The sequence below is a fragment of the Lutjanus erythropterus genome, chromosome 5, assembly GCF_056507025.1.
Source record: "Lutjanus erythropterus isolate fLutEry1 chromosome 5, fLutEry1.hap2, whole genome shotgun sequence".
NCBI classification, from domain to species: domain Eukaryota; kingdom Metazoa; phylum Chordata; class Actinopteri; order Lutjaniformes; family Lutjanidae; genus Lutjanus; species Lutjanus erythropterus.
Genome location: NC_139321.1, coordinates 18,425,487 through 18,444,587, shown reverse-complemented (window position 1 = coordinate 18,444,587; position 19,101 = coordinate 18,425,487). Strand labels below are relative to the sequence as shown.

At 38.5% G+C, this 19,101-nt stretch overlaps 1 protein-coding gene across 2 annotated transcripts in view; it reads left to right on the top strand.

The window, feature by feature from the left end:
• Positions 1-1,263: 1,263 nt before the first annotated feature.
• The window catches only part of macrod1 (mono-ADP ribosylhydrolase 1), a 173,817-nt gene continuing 155,979 nt past the window's right edge, over positions 1,264-19,101 (top strand). Inside the window, exons 1-3 of one of the 2 annotated variants that reach the window (XM_084718996.1) lie at positions 1,264-1,821; positions 3,170-3,268; positions 5,308-5,415. In XM_084718996.1, coding sequence (XP_084575122.1) covers positions 1,398-1,821; positions 3,170-3,268; positions 5,308-5,415 — 631 coding nt within the window. In that variant the 5' untranslated portion in view covers positions 1,264-1,397. The remainder of the gene's footprint in view (positions 1,822-3,169; positions 3,269-5,307; positions 5,416-19,101) is intronic. The other variant, XM_084718997.1, reaches the window with a different exon arrangement.

Sequence of the window (19,101 nt, the reverse complement as noted above, 5' to 3'; positions counted from 1 at the left end):
GGGCCATAGAATAATCTTGCCTTTAAGAGGACTTCTATGGGTTTTCTATGGGTTGTGCCAAAATCAGCATACAGTCATACATGAAAAATACACTAAAATTACATGTTACATAGGCTTATATGTGAAAATAAGTACAGTTTAGGAAGTACTTTTGTAGAATCAGTGATGGTATTAATGTGATGGTATTGAGTTTTCCTCAATACTCCAGGTTTAGAAGCATTGGCAGGACCAGTGTGTAGGATTTAGTGGCATCTAATTGTTGTATTGTTGTAGATCGCAACATATGGAATACTGCTTGCCTCACCCTTCCCTTCCAAGCATGTATGACAAACAAGGAAAAAACAAACAAACAAAAAACAAACAAACAAACAAACAAGACGTGAAAGGTCCTGTATCTATAGTGTTTCATTTGTCCATTAAGGGCTATTGTAGAAACAGTGGTGCAACATAGCAGACTCAATGGGAGAGGACCTGTGTCCTCAAGACCTCACTTTATGACAAAGAAAACACAACAATTTAGATTTTTAGGTGACTATACACTGATGAAAACATATTTATGAATATTATATTCAATTTCTGCCATATTCTGCAATAGACCACCCTAAATCCTACACAGTGGACCTTTACCTCTCCTTTTAACAACTTCTTTTTGCACCTAGAAACTTTTTTTTTACCCCCAAGTACTGTATTTACCAGCTTGCTTGGTCTGCCAGTATTCCCCCATCTTCTTCTGATTCCAATATTTTCGACAATTATGAAGGATGCATAAATTGGTGGTTTTTAGATTCGGTTTTCCTGTCACCAGTCGTGTCTAGAAGGGAACTCTTGAGTTGCGAAACGCTCGCGAGATTTGTAGGCTGTTTCCTCATTGGGCACTTTGTACAAACTAAATATGTTTCATAGTGTTGCAACGCTGTGGTTATACTCTAGGTAGGTTTAAGGTCAGAAAACCCTCAGCTTGGTTTAGGGAAAGATCGTGTGTTGGGTTAAAATCATCACTCTCGCGACATCTTTCGCGGGTCTGGGGTTCCTTTTTAGACCAAACGACAAATGTCATCTCAGCCGGGGTTTACACTTGGTATGGGGCTAAAAATAGAGCAGCACTGATCATATTGTAGGACAGCCTTTTCAACTGTAATATAATTAAGCGTTAAATGCCGGCACTGGACACCAAATTAATGCTTACTGACACTTTCTAAAGTTTATTGTTTAGCAAGAGGCACACAACACCCCTTGTAAATGGTACATTCCACACGTTAACGTCCAAAACAAAAATGGCACACGAGAACACTGATCATTAGTAGGTGTGTGTGTCTACCGAAAACGAAACGTAACCGCGGAGTCTGTGGCTGAAACTGACGCCGAAGCAACACGAACCGTTTGTCCCCCATTCAGTCATGGCACTGCAAATGTCAGCTCTATTTTCATATATCAGAGCCCCTCTGTGCACCGGCCCTCTGTCCCGTACCCGCGCTAACTTCCAGGGAGTCGGTGTCAAGTTCAAACATATTTTAACTTGTGGGAGCCCCCAGCTGGGAGCCAAGCCAGCAACAAGTGCTGTCCGCAGCCATATTAACGGTTCCCTCCGAGCTGAGAAGTTTTCCACATCGACGGCCACAGCAGCACTTCGGAAGTCTAGCCAGGTGAACGGTTCCTCCTCGCCCAGGGGGAGGAGAGGCTGGCTGGATAAAGTCGCCCTCGGTGCCGCCCTCGGAGTGAGCACAGCCGCGCTGGTCCAGTCGCTCCACACCGGAACCCTGACCGCCATGGCCCTCAAAGTGAACCTGGACTCCGCTGAGGGAGACTGGAAGCAGACCAAGGGTGAGACTGATCATCCACGGAGGAGAGGATTTTGATTTAATGTTAAAACAGCTATCCTGCACTGTCACATGACCAAAAAACACCTGTCCAGTTGTGACACACTGGCTGATAGATGTGCTCTACCTGCCAGTTGTCACAAAGCTAAACTACAGACTCCATGCTTTTAAAATGGAGGATGATGATACCAAACAATGATCACAACAGTTACTCCATAAAAACATGTTAGACTTAAGAGATTTAAATGAGTGAGTTTGCCCTCTGTAATATTAAGATAGAGTTAGTAGGCCTACATCAATTACTTATTTAGAAGGGCCAGATTTGAAACAGAGTAAAGTGCTAAAGGTCTGGACATTTTCTGACTGACCTGTAAAGTTAGGAATTTAAATGTGTAATCGTTGCATTTTCAGTTCTCTCATTTGGAAAAAAAAACATGCACAAAAGTACAGGGAAAAAATTGGTAATCTTAGATTAGAAGTATATCTTGTTGTTTTAATAAACACAGTGTTGCATTTAACTTCTTTTTTCATTCACCCTGAGTTAAAACTTTTTAATTAAGTATGTCTGAACAGAAATAATCAATAAATGGAATAATTACTCTCTGATTTGAAGAAGTTATTTTCCTGTTTATCATATATTATAAATGATTAAAGGGAGGGACTGAGGTCATTAAATGGCTGGATTCTGCCCATGGGTGCTATTTGAATAGGTCTGGCCTACACTATGAGCTCATGATATACTGTAAATAGACACAATATACAAAAAACACAGTCTAAGTTGGTGTAGGGATGATATGCACTCATTTGGGCTGCAACAATTGATTATTTTAATCAATGATCAATTATCCAGCCCCGAATTGTGTCTTATTATGTTTAATTGATCCACAGATTTGAAATACAACATATATTTGTTGAGAATAAAGTCAAATCAGGAAAAGCAAGCACATTATTGAGTTTGAGAAGGTGCGACTAGCAAATAGAGTTCATTATACTTAGTAAATGAGTCATGCAGTAATTCAGAAATGATAATCAACTGACTTGACTAAAAGTGTTTTGTTGAATCCAAGGTCCAGTGTGTAAAATTTAAAAGGATTTAAATCTTGGTGTCATTAGTGTATGATCACTTGAAAATAAGAATTGTTGTGATTTCTTTACCATAGGAATATATTAGGAATTTTACTTTTTTACTGTAGATTGTCGTATTTTTCCTCAAGCACTTTTTCAGTGTGGTTTGTCAAAAGTCCCACATTTCTCTGTTCCGTAATATAAGTAACTATTTAACAAAGTGTTTATTTTATATCAAGCTAACGGATTATTTACTGCCTGTCCTCTGTCTCCATTCTCTCTCTCAGAGTTCTTGCTGTCTCTGTCGGTGAAGGACAGGCGTCAGTACTACAGGACCTCTAGCTCTGTGCCACTGGACGACATCCCAGTGTGGACTCCCACTGCAGGTCAGACACCCAGCATCAATCAAAGTCACTGTGGGCTGGGCAGGAGGGGTGGTGGTGGTGGTGGTGGTGGTGAGACTTTCTGGAAGGGATGCAAAGACATGAATACTTTTGCCCGCGTTATCAGGTATTTGGCCACATTACATCAAATAAATTGCACACGAAAAGCGTTTCCAAATTATGAACTAAACTCGAAGCACCTTGTGCAAAATCTAATATGTTCACATATGATATACAGTATGTTTCTGATGCACACAAATACACACAAAGAAGAAGGTGAACATACTGAAATTAGTTATCATAAGTTATCATAATGCCAGAATTTTTAACTTTGATATAAAACTAGTCTTAAAAAATGATACAATATGATAAAAATGATAAATAAATTCCAGACAGGATAATAGAGAATCAACTGAGGTCTTGAATAACCACTTAGATCATTTTTTAAAATAACCTGAGTATTTTTGATACTATAATTAATGGATATTATATCATTGCGAACATGTGGTGAAAACCTTAATTAGATGTTAATTAAATAACCTGAGTATTTTCGATATTATAATTAACAGATATTATATCATTGCGAACATGTGGTGAAAACCTTAATTAGATGTTAATTAAATAACCTGAGTATTTTTGATATTATAATTAACAGATATTATATCATTGCGAACATGTGGTGAAAACCTTAATTAGATGTTAATTACTTATCACTCATCATCAAGAAATATTGTCATTAGTTTCCAAGCAAAGTGCTTTCAATTGTCCTCATTTTGTTTCTGTCCTTCTAATCTATAATGAAGCCCTTTGCCCTGTATTTGACATTGAAATACATGCAAACAATTACATTTTATTACACTTATAAAGGGTAAAATGTATGGACGAGGTACATTGTATCTCAGTTTGTTTGTCCAATACCTCAGTTTAAAGGCTGCATTAGTCAAATGTTATGGAGCAATTTAGTTGGCTCAGTCTGGTACACATGCTTTTTAGCCTTCTATACTGGAATCAGTAATGAAATAAATGAATAATAAATACTAACTGTAGTCTGGATTAAAAATATTGCCGGGGAACATAATTTTCTTGAAAAAGACTACATCACCAGAGATAAAAGAAAATCATTGACGCTTCATGTGTGGCTTTCCCCTTTTCAAAATAGTGAACAAAGAAAGCCAGTTGAATAGTTTCATATCTTAGTTTCTCACCTGAATTTATAAAAGAATATACCAAGCTATATGACGTATCAAGTCTTTTCACTTTTTAATATTATAATTTATTACAGCAGCAATGCATAATACTTAAGAACAATCGAGCTACTGTGATGACAACTATTTCAGGAATACCTGAAAACCTAAAATATAGGGTTATATTACCATGCAACGGTAGAAATGTGTCCAGTAGCGATTTGACAATACCATGTCCTCTAAGGGAGTTATTCCTTTGTGTCTCTATGTATTTGTGGCAGGCTATGTAGGAAATCGGGGCTGGATTCTCATATGACCTTTCAAATCCACTCGCCTTTCAAGGTAATGAGATTTGGGCAGCAGGACTTCTTACCACGTTCTGATGTGACATGAGAGTGACCGTCGATGGCGGTAATGCACCTTTAGCCAACTTCTGTAGACGAGGAGAGTGACAAGAAAATCAGGAGGAGAGTGAACTTGAAATACAGAGCAGAAGGCATCCCACTCAAATCAAGACAAGGGAAAAGAACTTGTTCTTCTGTTCTTCTGTTGCGTAGACATGGTTTGGATTTAGAAAATCCAACCTTAATTTAACCTTTTCTTTATTGACTTCACAGAACTATTACTGTGTTGTGATATTAAGTGCTACCGTGATATAAAATTACATATACTGTGAGAAGATTTTAGCCATTTTTCCGATCCCTACTAACATGTCCTCTTTAACACTGCAGACCCATAATCATGAACTGTTTTGTTGATTTTATTATTTCAATATAAAGTAGAGGAGCAAACCACTGAGACCATGTAAATAAAACTGATCCTGAGACTGAATGTTCTCTGTGTGTGTCTCATTATCAGGTGGTTCTGGGCAACCTCACTACAAGAGGAATGAAAAGTTGGACCAGAAGATTTCCGTCTACAGCGGTGACATCACCAAGCTGGAAATAGACGCAATTGTCAATGCAGGTATGATGTATTTTCACACATGCTAAAATTCAGATGAAAACCGAGATAAAACCTAATTTTATTTCAGTGTGTTTCCACTGTATTTGCAACAAAAGTAATCAGCAGGAAAAAAAGAAACAAATGCACAAGAACAATGTGAAGAAGAAATCCAAACAGTTGGAAATAAAAGGAAGGATTATGGATTTTAAACCTGGATGTTAAAGTGAGTGCAGCCTCCAGTCTGTTTGTACATCGAAGTGCATATACTGTACATATATTTAGCACAAAACACCTGTGCGGGCGGCTTTGTGCTGTGATTATGGTATTATGGTGTTTTCTCAGTGTGTGGGAGGGACAGCTACAGGCGTTTGTATGTTTCCTGACATGTTTGTACTGTGAAGTTTTCTTTAAAGTAGTGTACATACAGAGCATGTGAACACAAGAATTACAAAAGGGTTTAAAATCAGCAGGATTGGTGACTGTCTCCCTGGAAACTTCAAAAGGAGGCAAAGCAACCTGAAAGCAGAGCAAGCGTTTATCTGATGTCTGAGAACTAAAGAGATTATGGATGGACTGCTTTGAAAGAGAACTATGAAAAAAAAACATCACAGTTAAACTAATGCGATCTTTCAAGTCCGGTATCAACTCTTTGATCTAATCTGGTGGTGTTTTGTGAAGATGGAAAATGGTCAACAACTAGGAAGAATCAGCTATCAGGACACAGCTAAGCATGGTTTTATTTGGTTTCCACATTTGGCATTGTAATCTCAGCCATCCTAACTGAGGAGAATAAATAGAAAAGGCTGATACTAAATCTCATAAAAAGTTAGTAATATCAAGGGATTTACTGTATTAATCTAACTTAATACATTCATCCTTCTCTTGGTGCCTTAGTGGATCAGCTTTGTTCATAAAAGAGATATTAATTGATTTTAGAAAGAACAAAACTGCACTGCCTGTTTCAAAAATCAACAGCGAAACAGTGGAATCATTCTCGTATACAAATATCTAGGAACAGAAAGAGACAATAAACTGAAGACTGTGCCACTTCAAAAATCAATATACCGCAACAGAAAATGTATTTTTCATGCAAACTTAACCATTTTAATGTAAACTGGTTGGTTTTACGAATGTCTTACACATCAGTACTGCAGAGTGTTATTTCCTTTGGTCTTGTCTGTGCGTTCAGTAACATGTGCAAAAGACCAAGCCAGGCAGCAAAAATAAATCAATCAAGTAGGGCTGCATGCTATGGTAAAAAGTCATATTGCGATTATTTTGATTGAAATGGAGATTGTGATATGATTACCAGGAATAATCATTTATGCATTGCAAAACAACTATTAAAATCATGAGTATGTGATATTTGATGGGGTCTGTACCAAACAAACATGTTTTCTTTCATCTGGAGAACAAAGATTTTTAGGCCACGGCATCTGTGCAGCACTACAGTGCTTCATTATAACTGTTTTCTCACATATTTTTCCTTTTTCAGAAAACTGCAATTTGGCCGCACTTGGCCATATTGCGATTTTGTTAAAAACTTAGCACTTCAATCCAAACTAAGTTACAGCAGCAACGTGACACAAGTAAGAGCTTTCTAAAGAAAAAACTCAAAACAAATAGATATAAGAGCTCTTTTATTCCTTGCATTGCTTAATCTCTTAGCTGGCTTCTTGCACTTTGGCACTTCTTTGTCTAATTTGTCTGTACTGCTTTGGATTGACTTTACTGTTTGTTGTTTATTCTGTCTCTGTGGGTTCAAATGTCTTTTATTATGATTAGGTTGTCGTCCTATTGTGTTTGTCATTATTTTTACTGTGGATTCTATGGTGTCTGTCTGGATTTTTATGGTGTCAGTCTGGAGCACTGGACCAAATGAGTTTCCCCGTGCAGGATAATAAAGTTGATCTGAATTTGAATGACGTAAGTCATATGATGGTTATACAAATTGTCTTATTTTTTTGCAACATTTGAAGACAGACGTACCATCAGTTGTTGTTTCCAGCGCGAACAAGGATTCTCTCTAGTGACCATTAGATGGAGCCCAAAGCCAGTTCATTCACTAAAGACTTTCCCCCACTGTTTGGGCATTTGGGGGAAATTTAATCGGTGTTTTGGCACAGACGGTGCATCAGGGGAGAGTGAGGCAGGCCAGCACGCCTAAATGATGCTTGATGATGAGGCTTTAGCAGAAAATGATAGATCTTTATTGGCAGCTGACTGTCAGCAGGTGTAAGCTGTGCCAGCACCCAGTGAATATGTTCATCGTTGACTCTCATTTATGGCATTATTGCTTGTGTGTGTGTGTGTGTGTGTGTGTGTGTGTGCGTGCTTGCATTCACGCATGCATCTGCCCACAAATATTTAAGTAATTATATGTGTGTATACAGCAAGTAATTGTAATATGTCTCTGTGCGTCTATAGAGGGGACTTTGCGTTGGGGTGCGTGTTTTACAAGAGCTTTTACAGAGTCGCACGATGCAAAGTAGTGTGGAATTAACAAGAGGAAACAGCTAGTAAAGTGTCATTTAGCGGAGAGGACGAGGCAAGGTGAGGGAGGGAGGCTGAAGAACACAACAGCGCCAGAGGAAACATGACTGAGAGACGGCAGCATGAGAGGGAGTCAGCACGCCGGCTGACAAAAAGCGAGGGGAGAGTCTGGAGGAGTGAAAAGAAGAGAATAAAAGAGAGGCAGGGAAGAGGGACACAGGCTAGTATTTAAGTCTGCATTGCCATGGCAACAAGCAGGTACAGGATACCCACACAGGGGTTTTGGGAAGCAGAGTCCGATCATCCTTTTCCGGACCGGCTGATTGGCTGGCCAGCTGACCGTCTCTGTGGTCATTTTGTCGACTAAGCGGCTGACCTTTTCATTGGATGAGTAACTGATTGACTAAGAGGCTTTGAGTGATGTCAGCCGCACTTAAAGAGATATGACGTTAAAATAAAAGAGAGCAGCGAGCAAAGCAGACATCGAGGGACAAGAGAGAACAATTATAAAACAGACAGTTAGTTACGCTCATTTGGAAAATTGCGGGCCAAATTATTCTCCTGTTGCAGATCTAACAGCAGAGCATCAGCGTTAGATAGCCGCCAGAGCGGGGCCTGTGGTTTTTGACATGTGGAGGGGAGTGTTGTGGTTTTTTTCTGGCTGCTCTGAAAGGCCTTGAAGAATCATTTAGCCTCTAACACAGCAAACATTCAATTGAAGCCAACTGTGGCCAATTATACGCTATACTGGCAGGCTGGTAGGCAGGTTGGGAGGGGGGCTTCCAGGCCTCGCTGGCAGTTAGCAGTCGACTGCAGACACACAAAAACACACACATGAAGAGACGCACACAAACTTTTATGTGTGGATACATAGCCTACAGATACCGACACAGTGCTGAAGACCACTGAGTTAACAGGTGGAAGTAATATGCTGCTCCATCCTTCCTTCCTTCCTTCCTTGCCTTCTTGCTTCCTTCCCTCTGTTGAGGGCTGCACGATATGGTAAAAAAAAGGATATTGGGAATATTTTGACAGATACTGTGATTGTGATATAATTCACAATTTTTTCAAATTTCAGACTTAAAGGGACAGTTCACCCCCAAATCAAAACTCTATTTTGCCTGTAGTGCTATTTCTCCATCTAGATAGTTTTGGTGTGAGTTTTTAAGTTTTGGAGATATTGGCTGTAGAGATGTCTGCCTTCTCTTGAATATAAAGAAACTAGATGACACTCGTCTGGTGGTGGTCAGTGCTGTTGAGTTTTTCACATGTTATTTCTTTTGTGCTTTTAGCACCTGAAGCCGAGCCCCATAATCCATAATCAGTTCTATAACCTTCAAGAAAAGGCAGATGTCTCTACGGTCAATATCTCAGGAACTTGGCGATTTACACCAAAACAATCTAGATGGAGAAATAGAACTACAGGCAAGAGGAAAAATATGTATTTTTGATTTTGGGGTGAACTGCTTCTTTAACACAACATGCAAAATGCACACATACACTCACACAAACATGGTTCCAAATCCACCCCCGTCCCACCCACATACAAACTGAGAGAGGACCTTACTCAAAAGGGGTGGGTATTAGAGTGGTCAAATTAAAATTAAAAAGAAAGAAAAGAAAAAATAATTTGTTATATAAATAAATACAACACAATATAAGAAGAGACAATATTAAAGATCTTAGCTTGTTTAGATGACTAATGGTGTTTACATTATGGTGTCATTTTTATATCAGATCTGATGTAGGTGTTGGCAGGGTGTCCATAAAGGTTAAATAAACAGCTGTTCATTTCCAGTTGCCATCTAGCTGTGGGGAGCTGGGAATCAGACTTCCATATTGTTGCTATGTATGTCCTGGCAATGCAGAAAGCTATTTATAAAAACACTTTTTTTCGAAGTTTCTTAAATGTGCGCTAGTGGTTGCAAGATTCCCCAATAAGGTAAATCTGCAGATCCATGGGGAGGTAAATCCTCAAAGTTTTGTTGTAATGTCATGAGGTCGTGCCAGAAGAACCTCTATGGCATAATATAGAGTTGGTGAAGAAAATTAGCATTTTTGCATAGCAATTTTCATTTTCACTGAAAAAAAAAATTAAAATCATGATAATGTGACATTTGTTGGGGCTCTGTACCAAACATGTTTTCTTACATCTGGAGAACAAGATTTGTAGGCCAGGGCATCTCTGCAGCACAACAGTGCTTCATTATATTGCTGTTTTGTCACATATTTTTCCTTAATCAAAAAATAAAAATAAAAAATGGCAGCTTCTGTGATTTGGATATTGCACTTGGACATATTTCGGTTTTGATAATACGGCAATTAGTTGCGCTGCCCCACTTCCTTCTTTCCTTCTCTCCTTCCCTCAGCCAACAGCAGGCAAAAACTCAATAATACTGCAATAAAAAGTCCATAACAAGATATTTATCGTAATATTAAAAACAAAGAAAAATGAAGACTTGTATAACATTCATGTTTGTATAAAATTTGTTTTTCCTTTTAACTTAAAGTGCTTCTGCTTTCCTTCTTTAAAGCAACTACAAGAAGTTAATAAAATATTATAAAACAGTCTCAACTTAATACTGATATCTAAACGACCTACATAAGCAAAGGAGATCAGTGAGACTGTTTTGATGTAGTTATTCTTAATGGTTGCCACCATTCTCCGTGAAATCCGATGAAACAAGCCTGCGTTTACATTTTCCCAGCCACAGTGAAATGAAAGAGGAGGGTTTTATTTAGATAATTTTACTTTTCAAGCTATATTTTGTGGCTAGGGCAGAAGGAACAGGCCTCCAAAATTGACAAATTAGAAAAGTTCAACAAAAAAAAGTTTAACAAAATATATCTGCAATGAATGTTTGAATTATGTCTCTACAACTACAAAACAAAAACAATCGGGCAGCCAGTAACAGTCATTTTTTAAAAATAAAATAAAGATAATAACATAAAATAATAGTCTATAATATCACGGTAGAGATGATCACAGTGTCGAGACCTTTTTGTTTGTGATATTTGATATATTGTCACATCCCTGGCCAACACTGATTGATCAGGTAGGCAGGGCGTTGCGGGGAGGCTGGGTGGGTGCTGTTTGTCGTTTTGTCGCTCTCAATAAAGATTGAATTTACAGTAACTCTCCACTTCTCCTCCTCCTTCTCCTCCTCTTCTCCTCCTCCTCCTCCTCCTCCACCCCCCTCCCTCCTTCCTTCCACACTTTTACAGCCCCTGGCTCCTGCCCACTCCTATAAAACACTACAAACATAAAAACCCACAAGCACTTAAGAGCCGTCCTGGTGAGGAGGAGGAGGAGGAGGGGGTGGGAGAATATGGGGGGGAGGAGACGGTGGGCAGAAACATCCTCCTCTTTACACCCCTCAATCACTCCGTCCGGAGAAGGAGAGAGAGATGGAGGGGAGGATATATTGTCTCTGATGGGCTAGCTGATTAAGATGGATTGCACAATGAAATGTCGTTGGAGTGATGAGTTCTTGGAGTGTGTGTATGTGTGTGAGTGTGTGTGTGTGTGTGGATACGACGTCTCGGCAACTAACTTTGCATTAAAACCTTTTTTCAAATTGATTAAATGCAAATTTGCTTAGCTCTACTGAGCTGCATTTTCACTCGCAAAAGTTTTATTCCTCATTTCCATTCCAGCACTTACTCTCAGCTGCTGTCGTTGTGTTTATCGTGTTTGACATTAAATGCCATTTATTTTTGCCTACCTTTTTCTCCACATAGAATTTGGATTTTATTGGAAAAGATTTTAAAATTGGACTTATAAGTTCTTCAATATTTTTTTGTAATGTTCCTTTTTTCCAGAGACGCTAACTCTGTGTGTGAGAGTAAATCCAGTGGCAGAGTCGACTGATAAATCTTTCAGACTAGACTATAAAAAACTGTCCCTAAAATTAAGCCGTGCACCGTCGAGTGATAAAGAATATTCTGGTCCTATCTCAGTCTTTAGAGCTGAACCACTTGTCATCTTCACCATTTCTGCTCGCTGAGAGTCTGTGTGTCTGTGTGTGTGTGAGTCTGTGTGTGTGTGTGTGTGTGTGTGTGTCTCTCTTACCTTCGCACATGAGTTTGGACGTATTGACAGGACGACATACATGTATGTCTGCATGCATGTGTGCACCTGTGCATAGCTGCACCTGCTTGTGCCAGAAATAAAAGCAGCACACACACACACATAAAGCTGGTTCTTGTGAATGTGTGTGTGCCGTGCGATGGTCTGGCAGGGAGGTGGTGCATGAGTGGTGTACTTTTGCGTGTGTTTTGTGTGCAGGTGTCCTATCATGTGTGCATAAGATAGGGTCTCCCAGGTTTTCCTCTGCAGGTCAGAGATAAAACTGTTGGTTGGCACTGGAAACGCACTCACCGTGGCAACAGCTGAGAGATACAAGATTAGAGCCAATAGTTTTCCTGGCCCGCAGGTGACAGACAGGATGAGAGAGATGGAGAGAGTCTGCAGACTGTACTGTAACTTCTCCTAAGATAAGAAACTTAGAAAGAAAGCCTGAATTGAAGGATGATGGGATGGATAGCAGTTTGCTGACAGACAGGCAGGGATAAAAGTCAGTGTGGCATCATTGTGACGGAAGTTTTTCTTTTCCTTTCAAAGTCTAAAACAAATGCAGTACAAATTCTTAAACTGGGTAAGATGGTAGCAATAGTATTACAGCTCAATCTGTGAATCAACCCCCACCTCTTCCCAGCTGGCCGTTTGTGACAGTGACAGGGAGAACATAAATTAATAAACAACATAAAGAATGAATGGGAATTTTGAAAAGGTGCATAATATAAAGGGATAGTTTGGAATATTTGATATAGGGTTGTATGATGTACTTATCCATAGTCAGTGTATTATCTACTGTAGATGCTGGTGAGTACGCCCCCAGTTTGGAGAAGCAGAGAGGGGCACCAGCATGGATGCTAAGCAATATACTGCTGTGGACAGGGTCAGCAACAAAAGGTATTTTAGCCACTTGACCACCTAAAAAAAATAAAAATCTAAATCAGTTTAATTGCACACTATATTTAGAATATTGTCACTGCTTTTCTTTTCCGTCAGACAGCTTTTTCTGACAGGAAACCGCTGTTAAATCAGCCAAACATCACTCTCTCCAAACCAAGCTCCACAGGCAAAATCATTAATTTTACCTTGCAGAACATGGAGGTTGCTGGATCACAGCTGCCTCCGTCTGTTAGTTTGTTTGTGTTATTGTGTGACTTCACAGAATCTGAACTAACCTTTTAAAACATGGAGGTCACACATAACACAAAGAAACTAACACATCGAGGCAGCAGTAGGCCAGCACCTCCCATGTTCTGTGAGAAAAAGTTTCTGATTTCATCTGTGAGGTTTAGTTGGTTTGGGTGGAGTGATATTTGGCTTATATAACAACTGTTTCCTGCTGGAAAGGGCTGTCAGACAGCAAGGTAAAGTGGTTAGGGTAAAACTAAACATAGCATATGCTTTAACTGGTATTAATTTTTTAGGTGGACCTTTTTAAGTGGCTAAAACACCTTTAGTAATAAGTGCATCATACAACCTGTAGCTTCTGTGCTGGTACTCCTATCTGCTTCTCCAAACTGGGGGCATTGTGTCTGACATCGTCTGTAGTTCATACACTGACTGTCAATAAGTACCTCATACAAATCCACTTCAAATAATCTGAACTATTCCTTTAATATAAGGTAGTGCTATTAATATTAAGACAGTGAAGAAGTAAATTAAAGGGTGCCTGACTGCATAATAAGTTGAAGAAAGTGTTGGCAATTGGAATACGACCCGCTACGGTTCAATCATAATGCCTTTGAAAATATGCAAGAGTGATGCAGGTTTTTAAAAAGAAATGCTGTTGGTCAGAAGGACAACATTTCTTTACAGAAGTCTGGAAAATACAAGCACAAAGGAGGCGGTTATGAGAAATGGCAGACTTGAAAAGCTGTGTGATATTGACAAAATTAACTTGAGATGCTGATCAAAGCCTGGCACTCGACTCATCAGGAATGATAATAAAAGTTTGGATGTGTAGTCGATACAAAGGTCAGTAGCAGACTCAGTTCAAAGTCAAATGACAATATCAAGCAGAACAAATCAGTCATTGCAATTGCACTTAACAAAAATATAAACACAAAACTTTTGCTGCCATTTTTATGTCCTTCTACATCCAGTTGTTTGTAGTATGCAAGCCAGCATGCTTTTCTGGCTATTCTGACCCACAATCCTTTGCAATGGGTATATGAACAAGAGGTTCAAAGTTCAAGGTGGAATATTATGAGGAAATACAGTAGTATGTCCTAATCATATACATACTGCATGCAATAGTATGTACAGCAGCTGCAGTACATACTAAAAGTAATAAGAAAAAGTATGTGATTTGGATTGCTGGCCCAATCTTTTCCCAAGACAGCAAGTTATGATCTGATTGCCTCTTATTGGCTTGTACTCGTTGCCTTCATTGGTTGGGTTGGTTAGGTTTTGGCAGGAAGAGTGTCCTTTTTACTTACTGTGACATCAACAGAAAAAGTGCAGCTTGATGATTTGTGTTTGCTGACTCTACGCACTTACAAAATGCAATAATCATTCTGTTTAATTAACATCTCTGTATGCCACATCTGTCAGGTGGCTGGATTATCTTTGCAAAGGAGAAGTGATAACTAGCACAGATTTTTAACAAATTTGTGAACACAAATTGAAAACAAAAAATCCTTCTGTCTGCATAGAAGATTTTTCTCTTTAACTCCCGAAATATGGCAGCAAAAACAAAAGTGTTGCGTTTATATTTTTGTTGAGTGTACATATCGGCCTGAAATAAGACAGCTTTGATCATTAAATTTGATCCTTTGGCTCAGCTGATTTTTTATTTCTGGATAACGACTGTCTGAAGAAACAAATTGATTAAAACAAAGGAGGTTAACGTACTTGTTGTATTCATCACGCGTTTGTCCTCCTCACCCCAACTGATCGCAGCCATTGAACGATGGCAAAAGTCCAGCTGGTCAATATGAACTTTAAATCAACTTCAGCTTGTAAAGCTTGTGTCCAATTGGTGAGTATCAATTTAACTTCAGCCTGGATAAGGTCTGATTAATTACTGCAAAGTAAACTTAAGATGATCAATCAATGAATCAATCAATCACCTGCTCAGCTGAATAAGAGCTGGTCCTGATTCCTGACGCATCTCTTCTGCATTAATTTAGCAATTTTAATCAACTGCTTCACTCATTAAATATGTGGCTTTTGCTGTGTTTTCCTTGAGGCCCAATAAATATAATATATTTCATAAAAATGCAACAATTTCTTGTGATGTTAATGGAGGCATTCTTTATTTCAGGCGGGGCAAGGAGAGGCATTTCCATAAAAAACACCGCAGAGAAAAATGCAAACGCATGTCCGATTTAAGTAAACATAAAAGACATGAAGCATAACAGTAAATCAATGAAATAAACAATAAGACTCACATTTTTAAATAGAACTGCATATGGACACACACACACACACACACCCACACACACACACACACACACACACACACACACACACACACACCCACACACACACTCCTGTCAGCCAGTTAGTTCTGGGAGTGTTAGACTGTTAACATTTGTCAGACTGTCTTCTTGGGCTCACCATCTTATAACACTCTATGGCACAATATTTCTTGACTGCTTGACAGATGTTTGATGACTGCGTCGTTGGTCACTCCTGGTACTGGAGTTGTCAAGAGATAGTATCTCGCTGCCTCGCTCCAGTTGTTTTTAGTGTCACAACTGCTGGAGTGAATGTGTTAAGACATTCAGACGTCTTGTCCTTGAATCTTGAAGACAACTCCAGTTTTTCACATGAAGTTTCCGGATAGAAATGTGATGGCTGCAACGAATAATTTCATTCATTTTCTTAGTAATTGATTAGTTGTTTTGTCTGTAAAAGTTACGAAAGTAATAAAAGATGGAGAGCTGTAACGATTTCTCAATCAATTAATCAGTCGATTGAAAGAAAATAAATTGCAAACTGTTTTGATAATCAATTAATTGCTACAAGCAACAAAATCACGGACATTTGCTTCTTTTCTTTGTCATTTAAAAGAAGCAATTCAAAGACTTTTAGTGCTGGTACATTGCAAAGCATTTTTCACATTTTTTTGGACATTTTATAGACCAAACAATAAATTGATTGAAAGTGAAAATAATTGGCAGATTAATATACAATGAAAATTATAGTTAGTTGCAGCCCTAAAAAAAAATTCCCTCCCAGTTTCCCAAAGTCCAAGGTAATGTCTTCAAAATTAAAAAGATTAATTTTTAATGATATAAAACAGCAAATCCTCACACTGGAGAAGCTAGAACAAGCCAATATTGGGCATTTTGCTCGAAAAATTACTTTAAATAATCAATTATCAAAATAGTCCCTGATTACATTTCTTCCCATTAACAAATTGATTAATTGATTAATTGTTTCTGCACTAAAAACATCTTTTTTTTATCAGACAGCACGCAGGGTTCCCCCAGGAAACTGTTTAGCAGAGATGGTAAGCCACCTAGATCCTGACAAATCTTGTCTCATGATCACGTTAGGTAGCAGATGACAGCCAAAACAATAGCCACACTCATTAAAGATGTGGTATTTACTTTGTGAAGTAGTACATCTGCTCTTTTCCCCAGACGGTTAAAGCAGCTATAATCTATATTTTTATAATAACAATGTATAAAGTGACAGACAAAATGAAACAGTGTGACAATGATAAAGGGGTTGCTCATAGTGATGGACCTACAGAGAATAATCACCTGAATCTGCAGCTCCCCTCGGCTTTACAGAGCTTTATGAGAGTTGCAGCTCTTCATTTTCATTGTTTTAATATTTTGGTTCACTCTCTCAGCTCGTATAGTGTCATTTTCACAGCTGCTGTTTTCAGTGAAAAACTCCAACTCATAGTACACTGCTGTACACTTCCTCCTCAGCACCAAACAGTAGACAGACAGACAGTTTCTTTTATTTCTCTAAGGAGTTGGTGGAGACCAGAAAGAGAGGTAAAAGAGAGAATATAATGATGAATGATAATGTTTGGTGATGAAATAATTACCAGTTTTGATATTAAACAATAATAACAATAACAATAATAATACTAGGATGATGCAAAGGGCTGGAACGGGATAAAGGGTTTTGTCCTTTAGGGGAATGAATATAATTTTTTGTTTGAATGTAAAAATTCAAACATTGTTGAGTATAGATGGAGGTACCTGCCAAAATATTTTTTTAGCCATCCGTCTGTTTAAACTTATATCATTACTGTAGACAGATGAATCAAGGTAAATTAGGTGCCTTTTTGAGCAACGTCCTGCCTTTATTTTGATGACCTACTTTGTGATACGGATCTATTTTGGTCGTTTACCAATTTATTGTCGCTTTGTTTTATGTCTGTACTCCATACCACCTTGTATGGTCTAGAGTAATAAAAAAATATCTGGAACTGAAACTGAAAAAATTATTATATATATTATTATTATTATTATATATATTATAATTAAAAACATTGTTGATTACTGCGCTTTGAAAAATTCACAGTAAATACTATCCAGCATCAACCAAAATTAACAGACAGAATGAAATTTGCATTGCATTTTGTGCATTTACTTCTTGCATTAACATGATTTTTTTTTTTAGAGTTGAAACAATTAATAGATCAATCAATCAGTCAGTCAACATGAAAACTGTATAAACTGTTTAGAAAGGTTTTGATTATCAATAAATTGTATTAGTCAGTTTTCAAGCACAAATGGAAAACATTCTCTAATTCCAGCTTTTCAGATGTGATTATTTATTTATTTATTTATTTTCTTTGTCATACTCACTTTAACATCTTTCAACTGTTGGTTTGACAAAACAAGCAAATTGAAGGTCACTGTCGACTCTAAGAAACCGTGAATTGCATTTTTTCCACTATATTCAATATCTCATAGACGAAAGGATTAACAAAGACAGTAATCGTCAAATAATTGTTGGTTGCAGCCTCAATTTAAAAAAAAAGGGGGAAAAAAAGGATTCAGCAGGGATGGGAATCGATGGCCAGCTCCAGTTAAGAACCTGTTTTAAATAGCCTGATCCATCAGAAGTATGCCTCCAAGCTCAGCAGTTCCTTTTATCAATAATGGTATGTTTTTCTAACAAAAAACCCTGTCATGCCTGCTGCACAAGGAGAGGAAAATGACTCACAAATAATAAAACCACTGCAATGATACTGAAAACCTGAGTAGTCCTACTTTATTTCTCACACAGATAATTGATCAGAAATCAATATGGGAATAATAAAAGCTTATTAATTCCCATTGCTAGCCGTTAGTGGAGGTGGAGTCTCTCTTATACAGCACTGTGGGAAAGCTTTGATATGATCTCACTTTATTTAAAACGTAAACACAGACGGGTCTGAAACAAATAAATGGTTAAATAAATCTTAGAAATAAGTCATCTTGAAGCGAACACGTACAGTAAGAGAGGCAGAAACCTCCCAATATCACCTCAATGTTTCATTATTACAATGCTCTTTATGAGGATGGATGCGTGTGGGTGCGCATCAATAATTGAACATTAGTGTTTTTTGAGCTTGGTTGCTTCCATCGGGTGCAATATAAAATTCATCCCAGCGGTGGAGCATCTTTTATTGATTCCGGAGAAGTCCACGGTTGATGATGACCGCCAGCTCTAGCGTGGCAGGTTGAGGGGCTCTGGGGGTTACAGAGGATGAAGAGACAGGGTTGTTGGGAAGGCATGGATGAGCGGACTCAGACAGACGGACAGACAGACAGACAGACAGACAGCGAGACATTGACTAGAACAGCTGGAGGAGAAAGGTGAGAGGGATGCGCTCACTGATCCTGTTTGGTGATTTTAAGAGGATAAAACAGGCGAACCCTTGGCTCTGCAGGTAGAGCCCCTTACAAGAGCATTACTCTACAGTGGCACAGCGTCACACTCCTTCTGCAAGGCTTCACTGATTCTGAGCTGGCTTTGTCAATGGGGCTTAGCGCTGTGCTTAGCGCCAGAATCAGCCTGGCAGACATCCCTGCTTTCAACACTCTGCTCTGAGTGTGTATGGAAGATTGTCAGGCCTGACTTGTTGTTGTAAATTGCTTCAGAGTGGCTAAAATTATTTCTCCGATTTCACCTGAGCTGCATTTTCCTCATTTGACTGGAGTAATAGGGGACACACT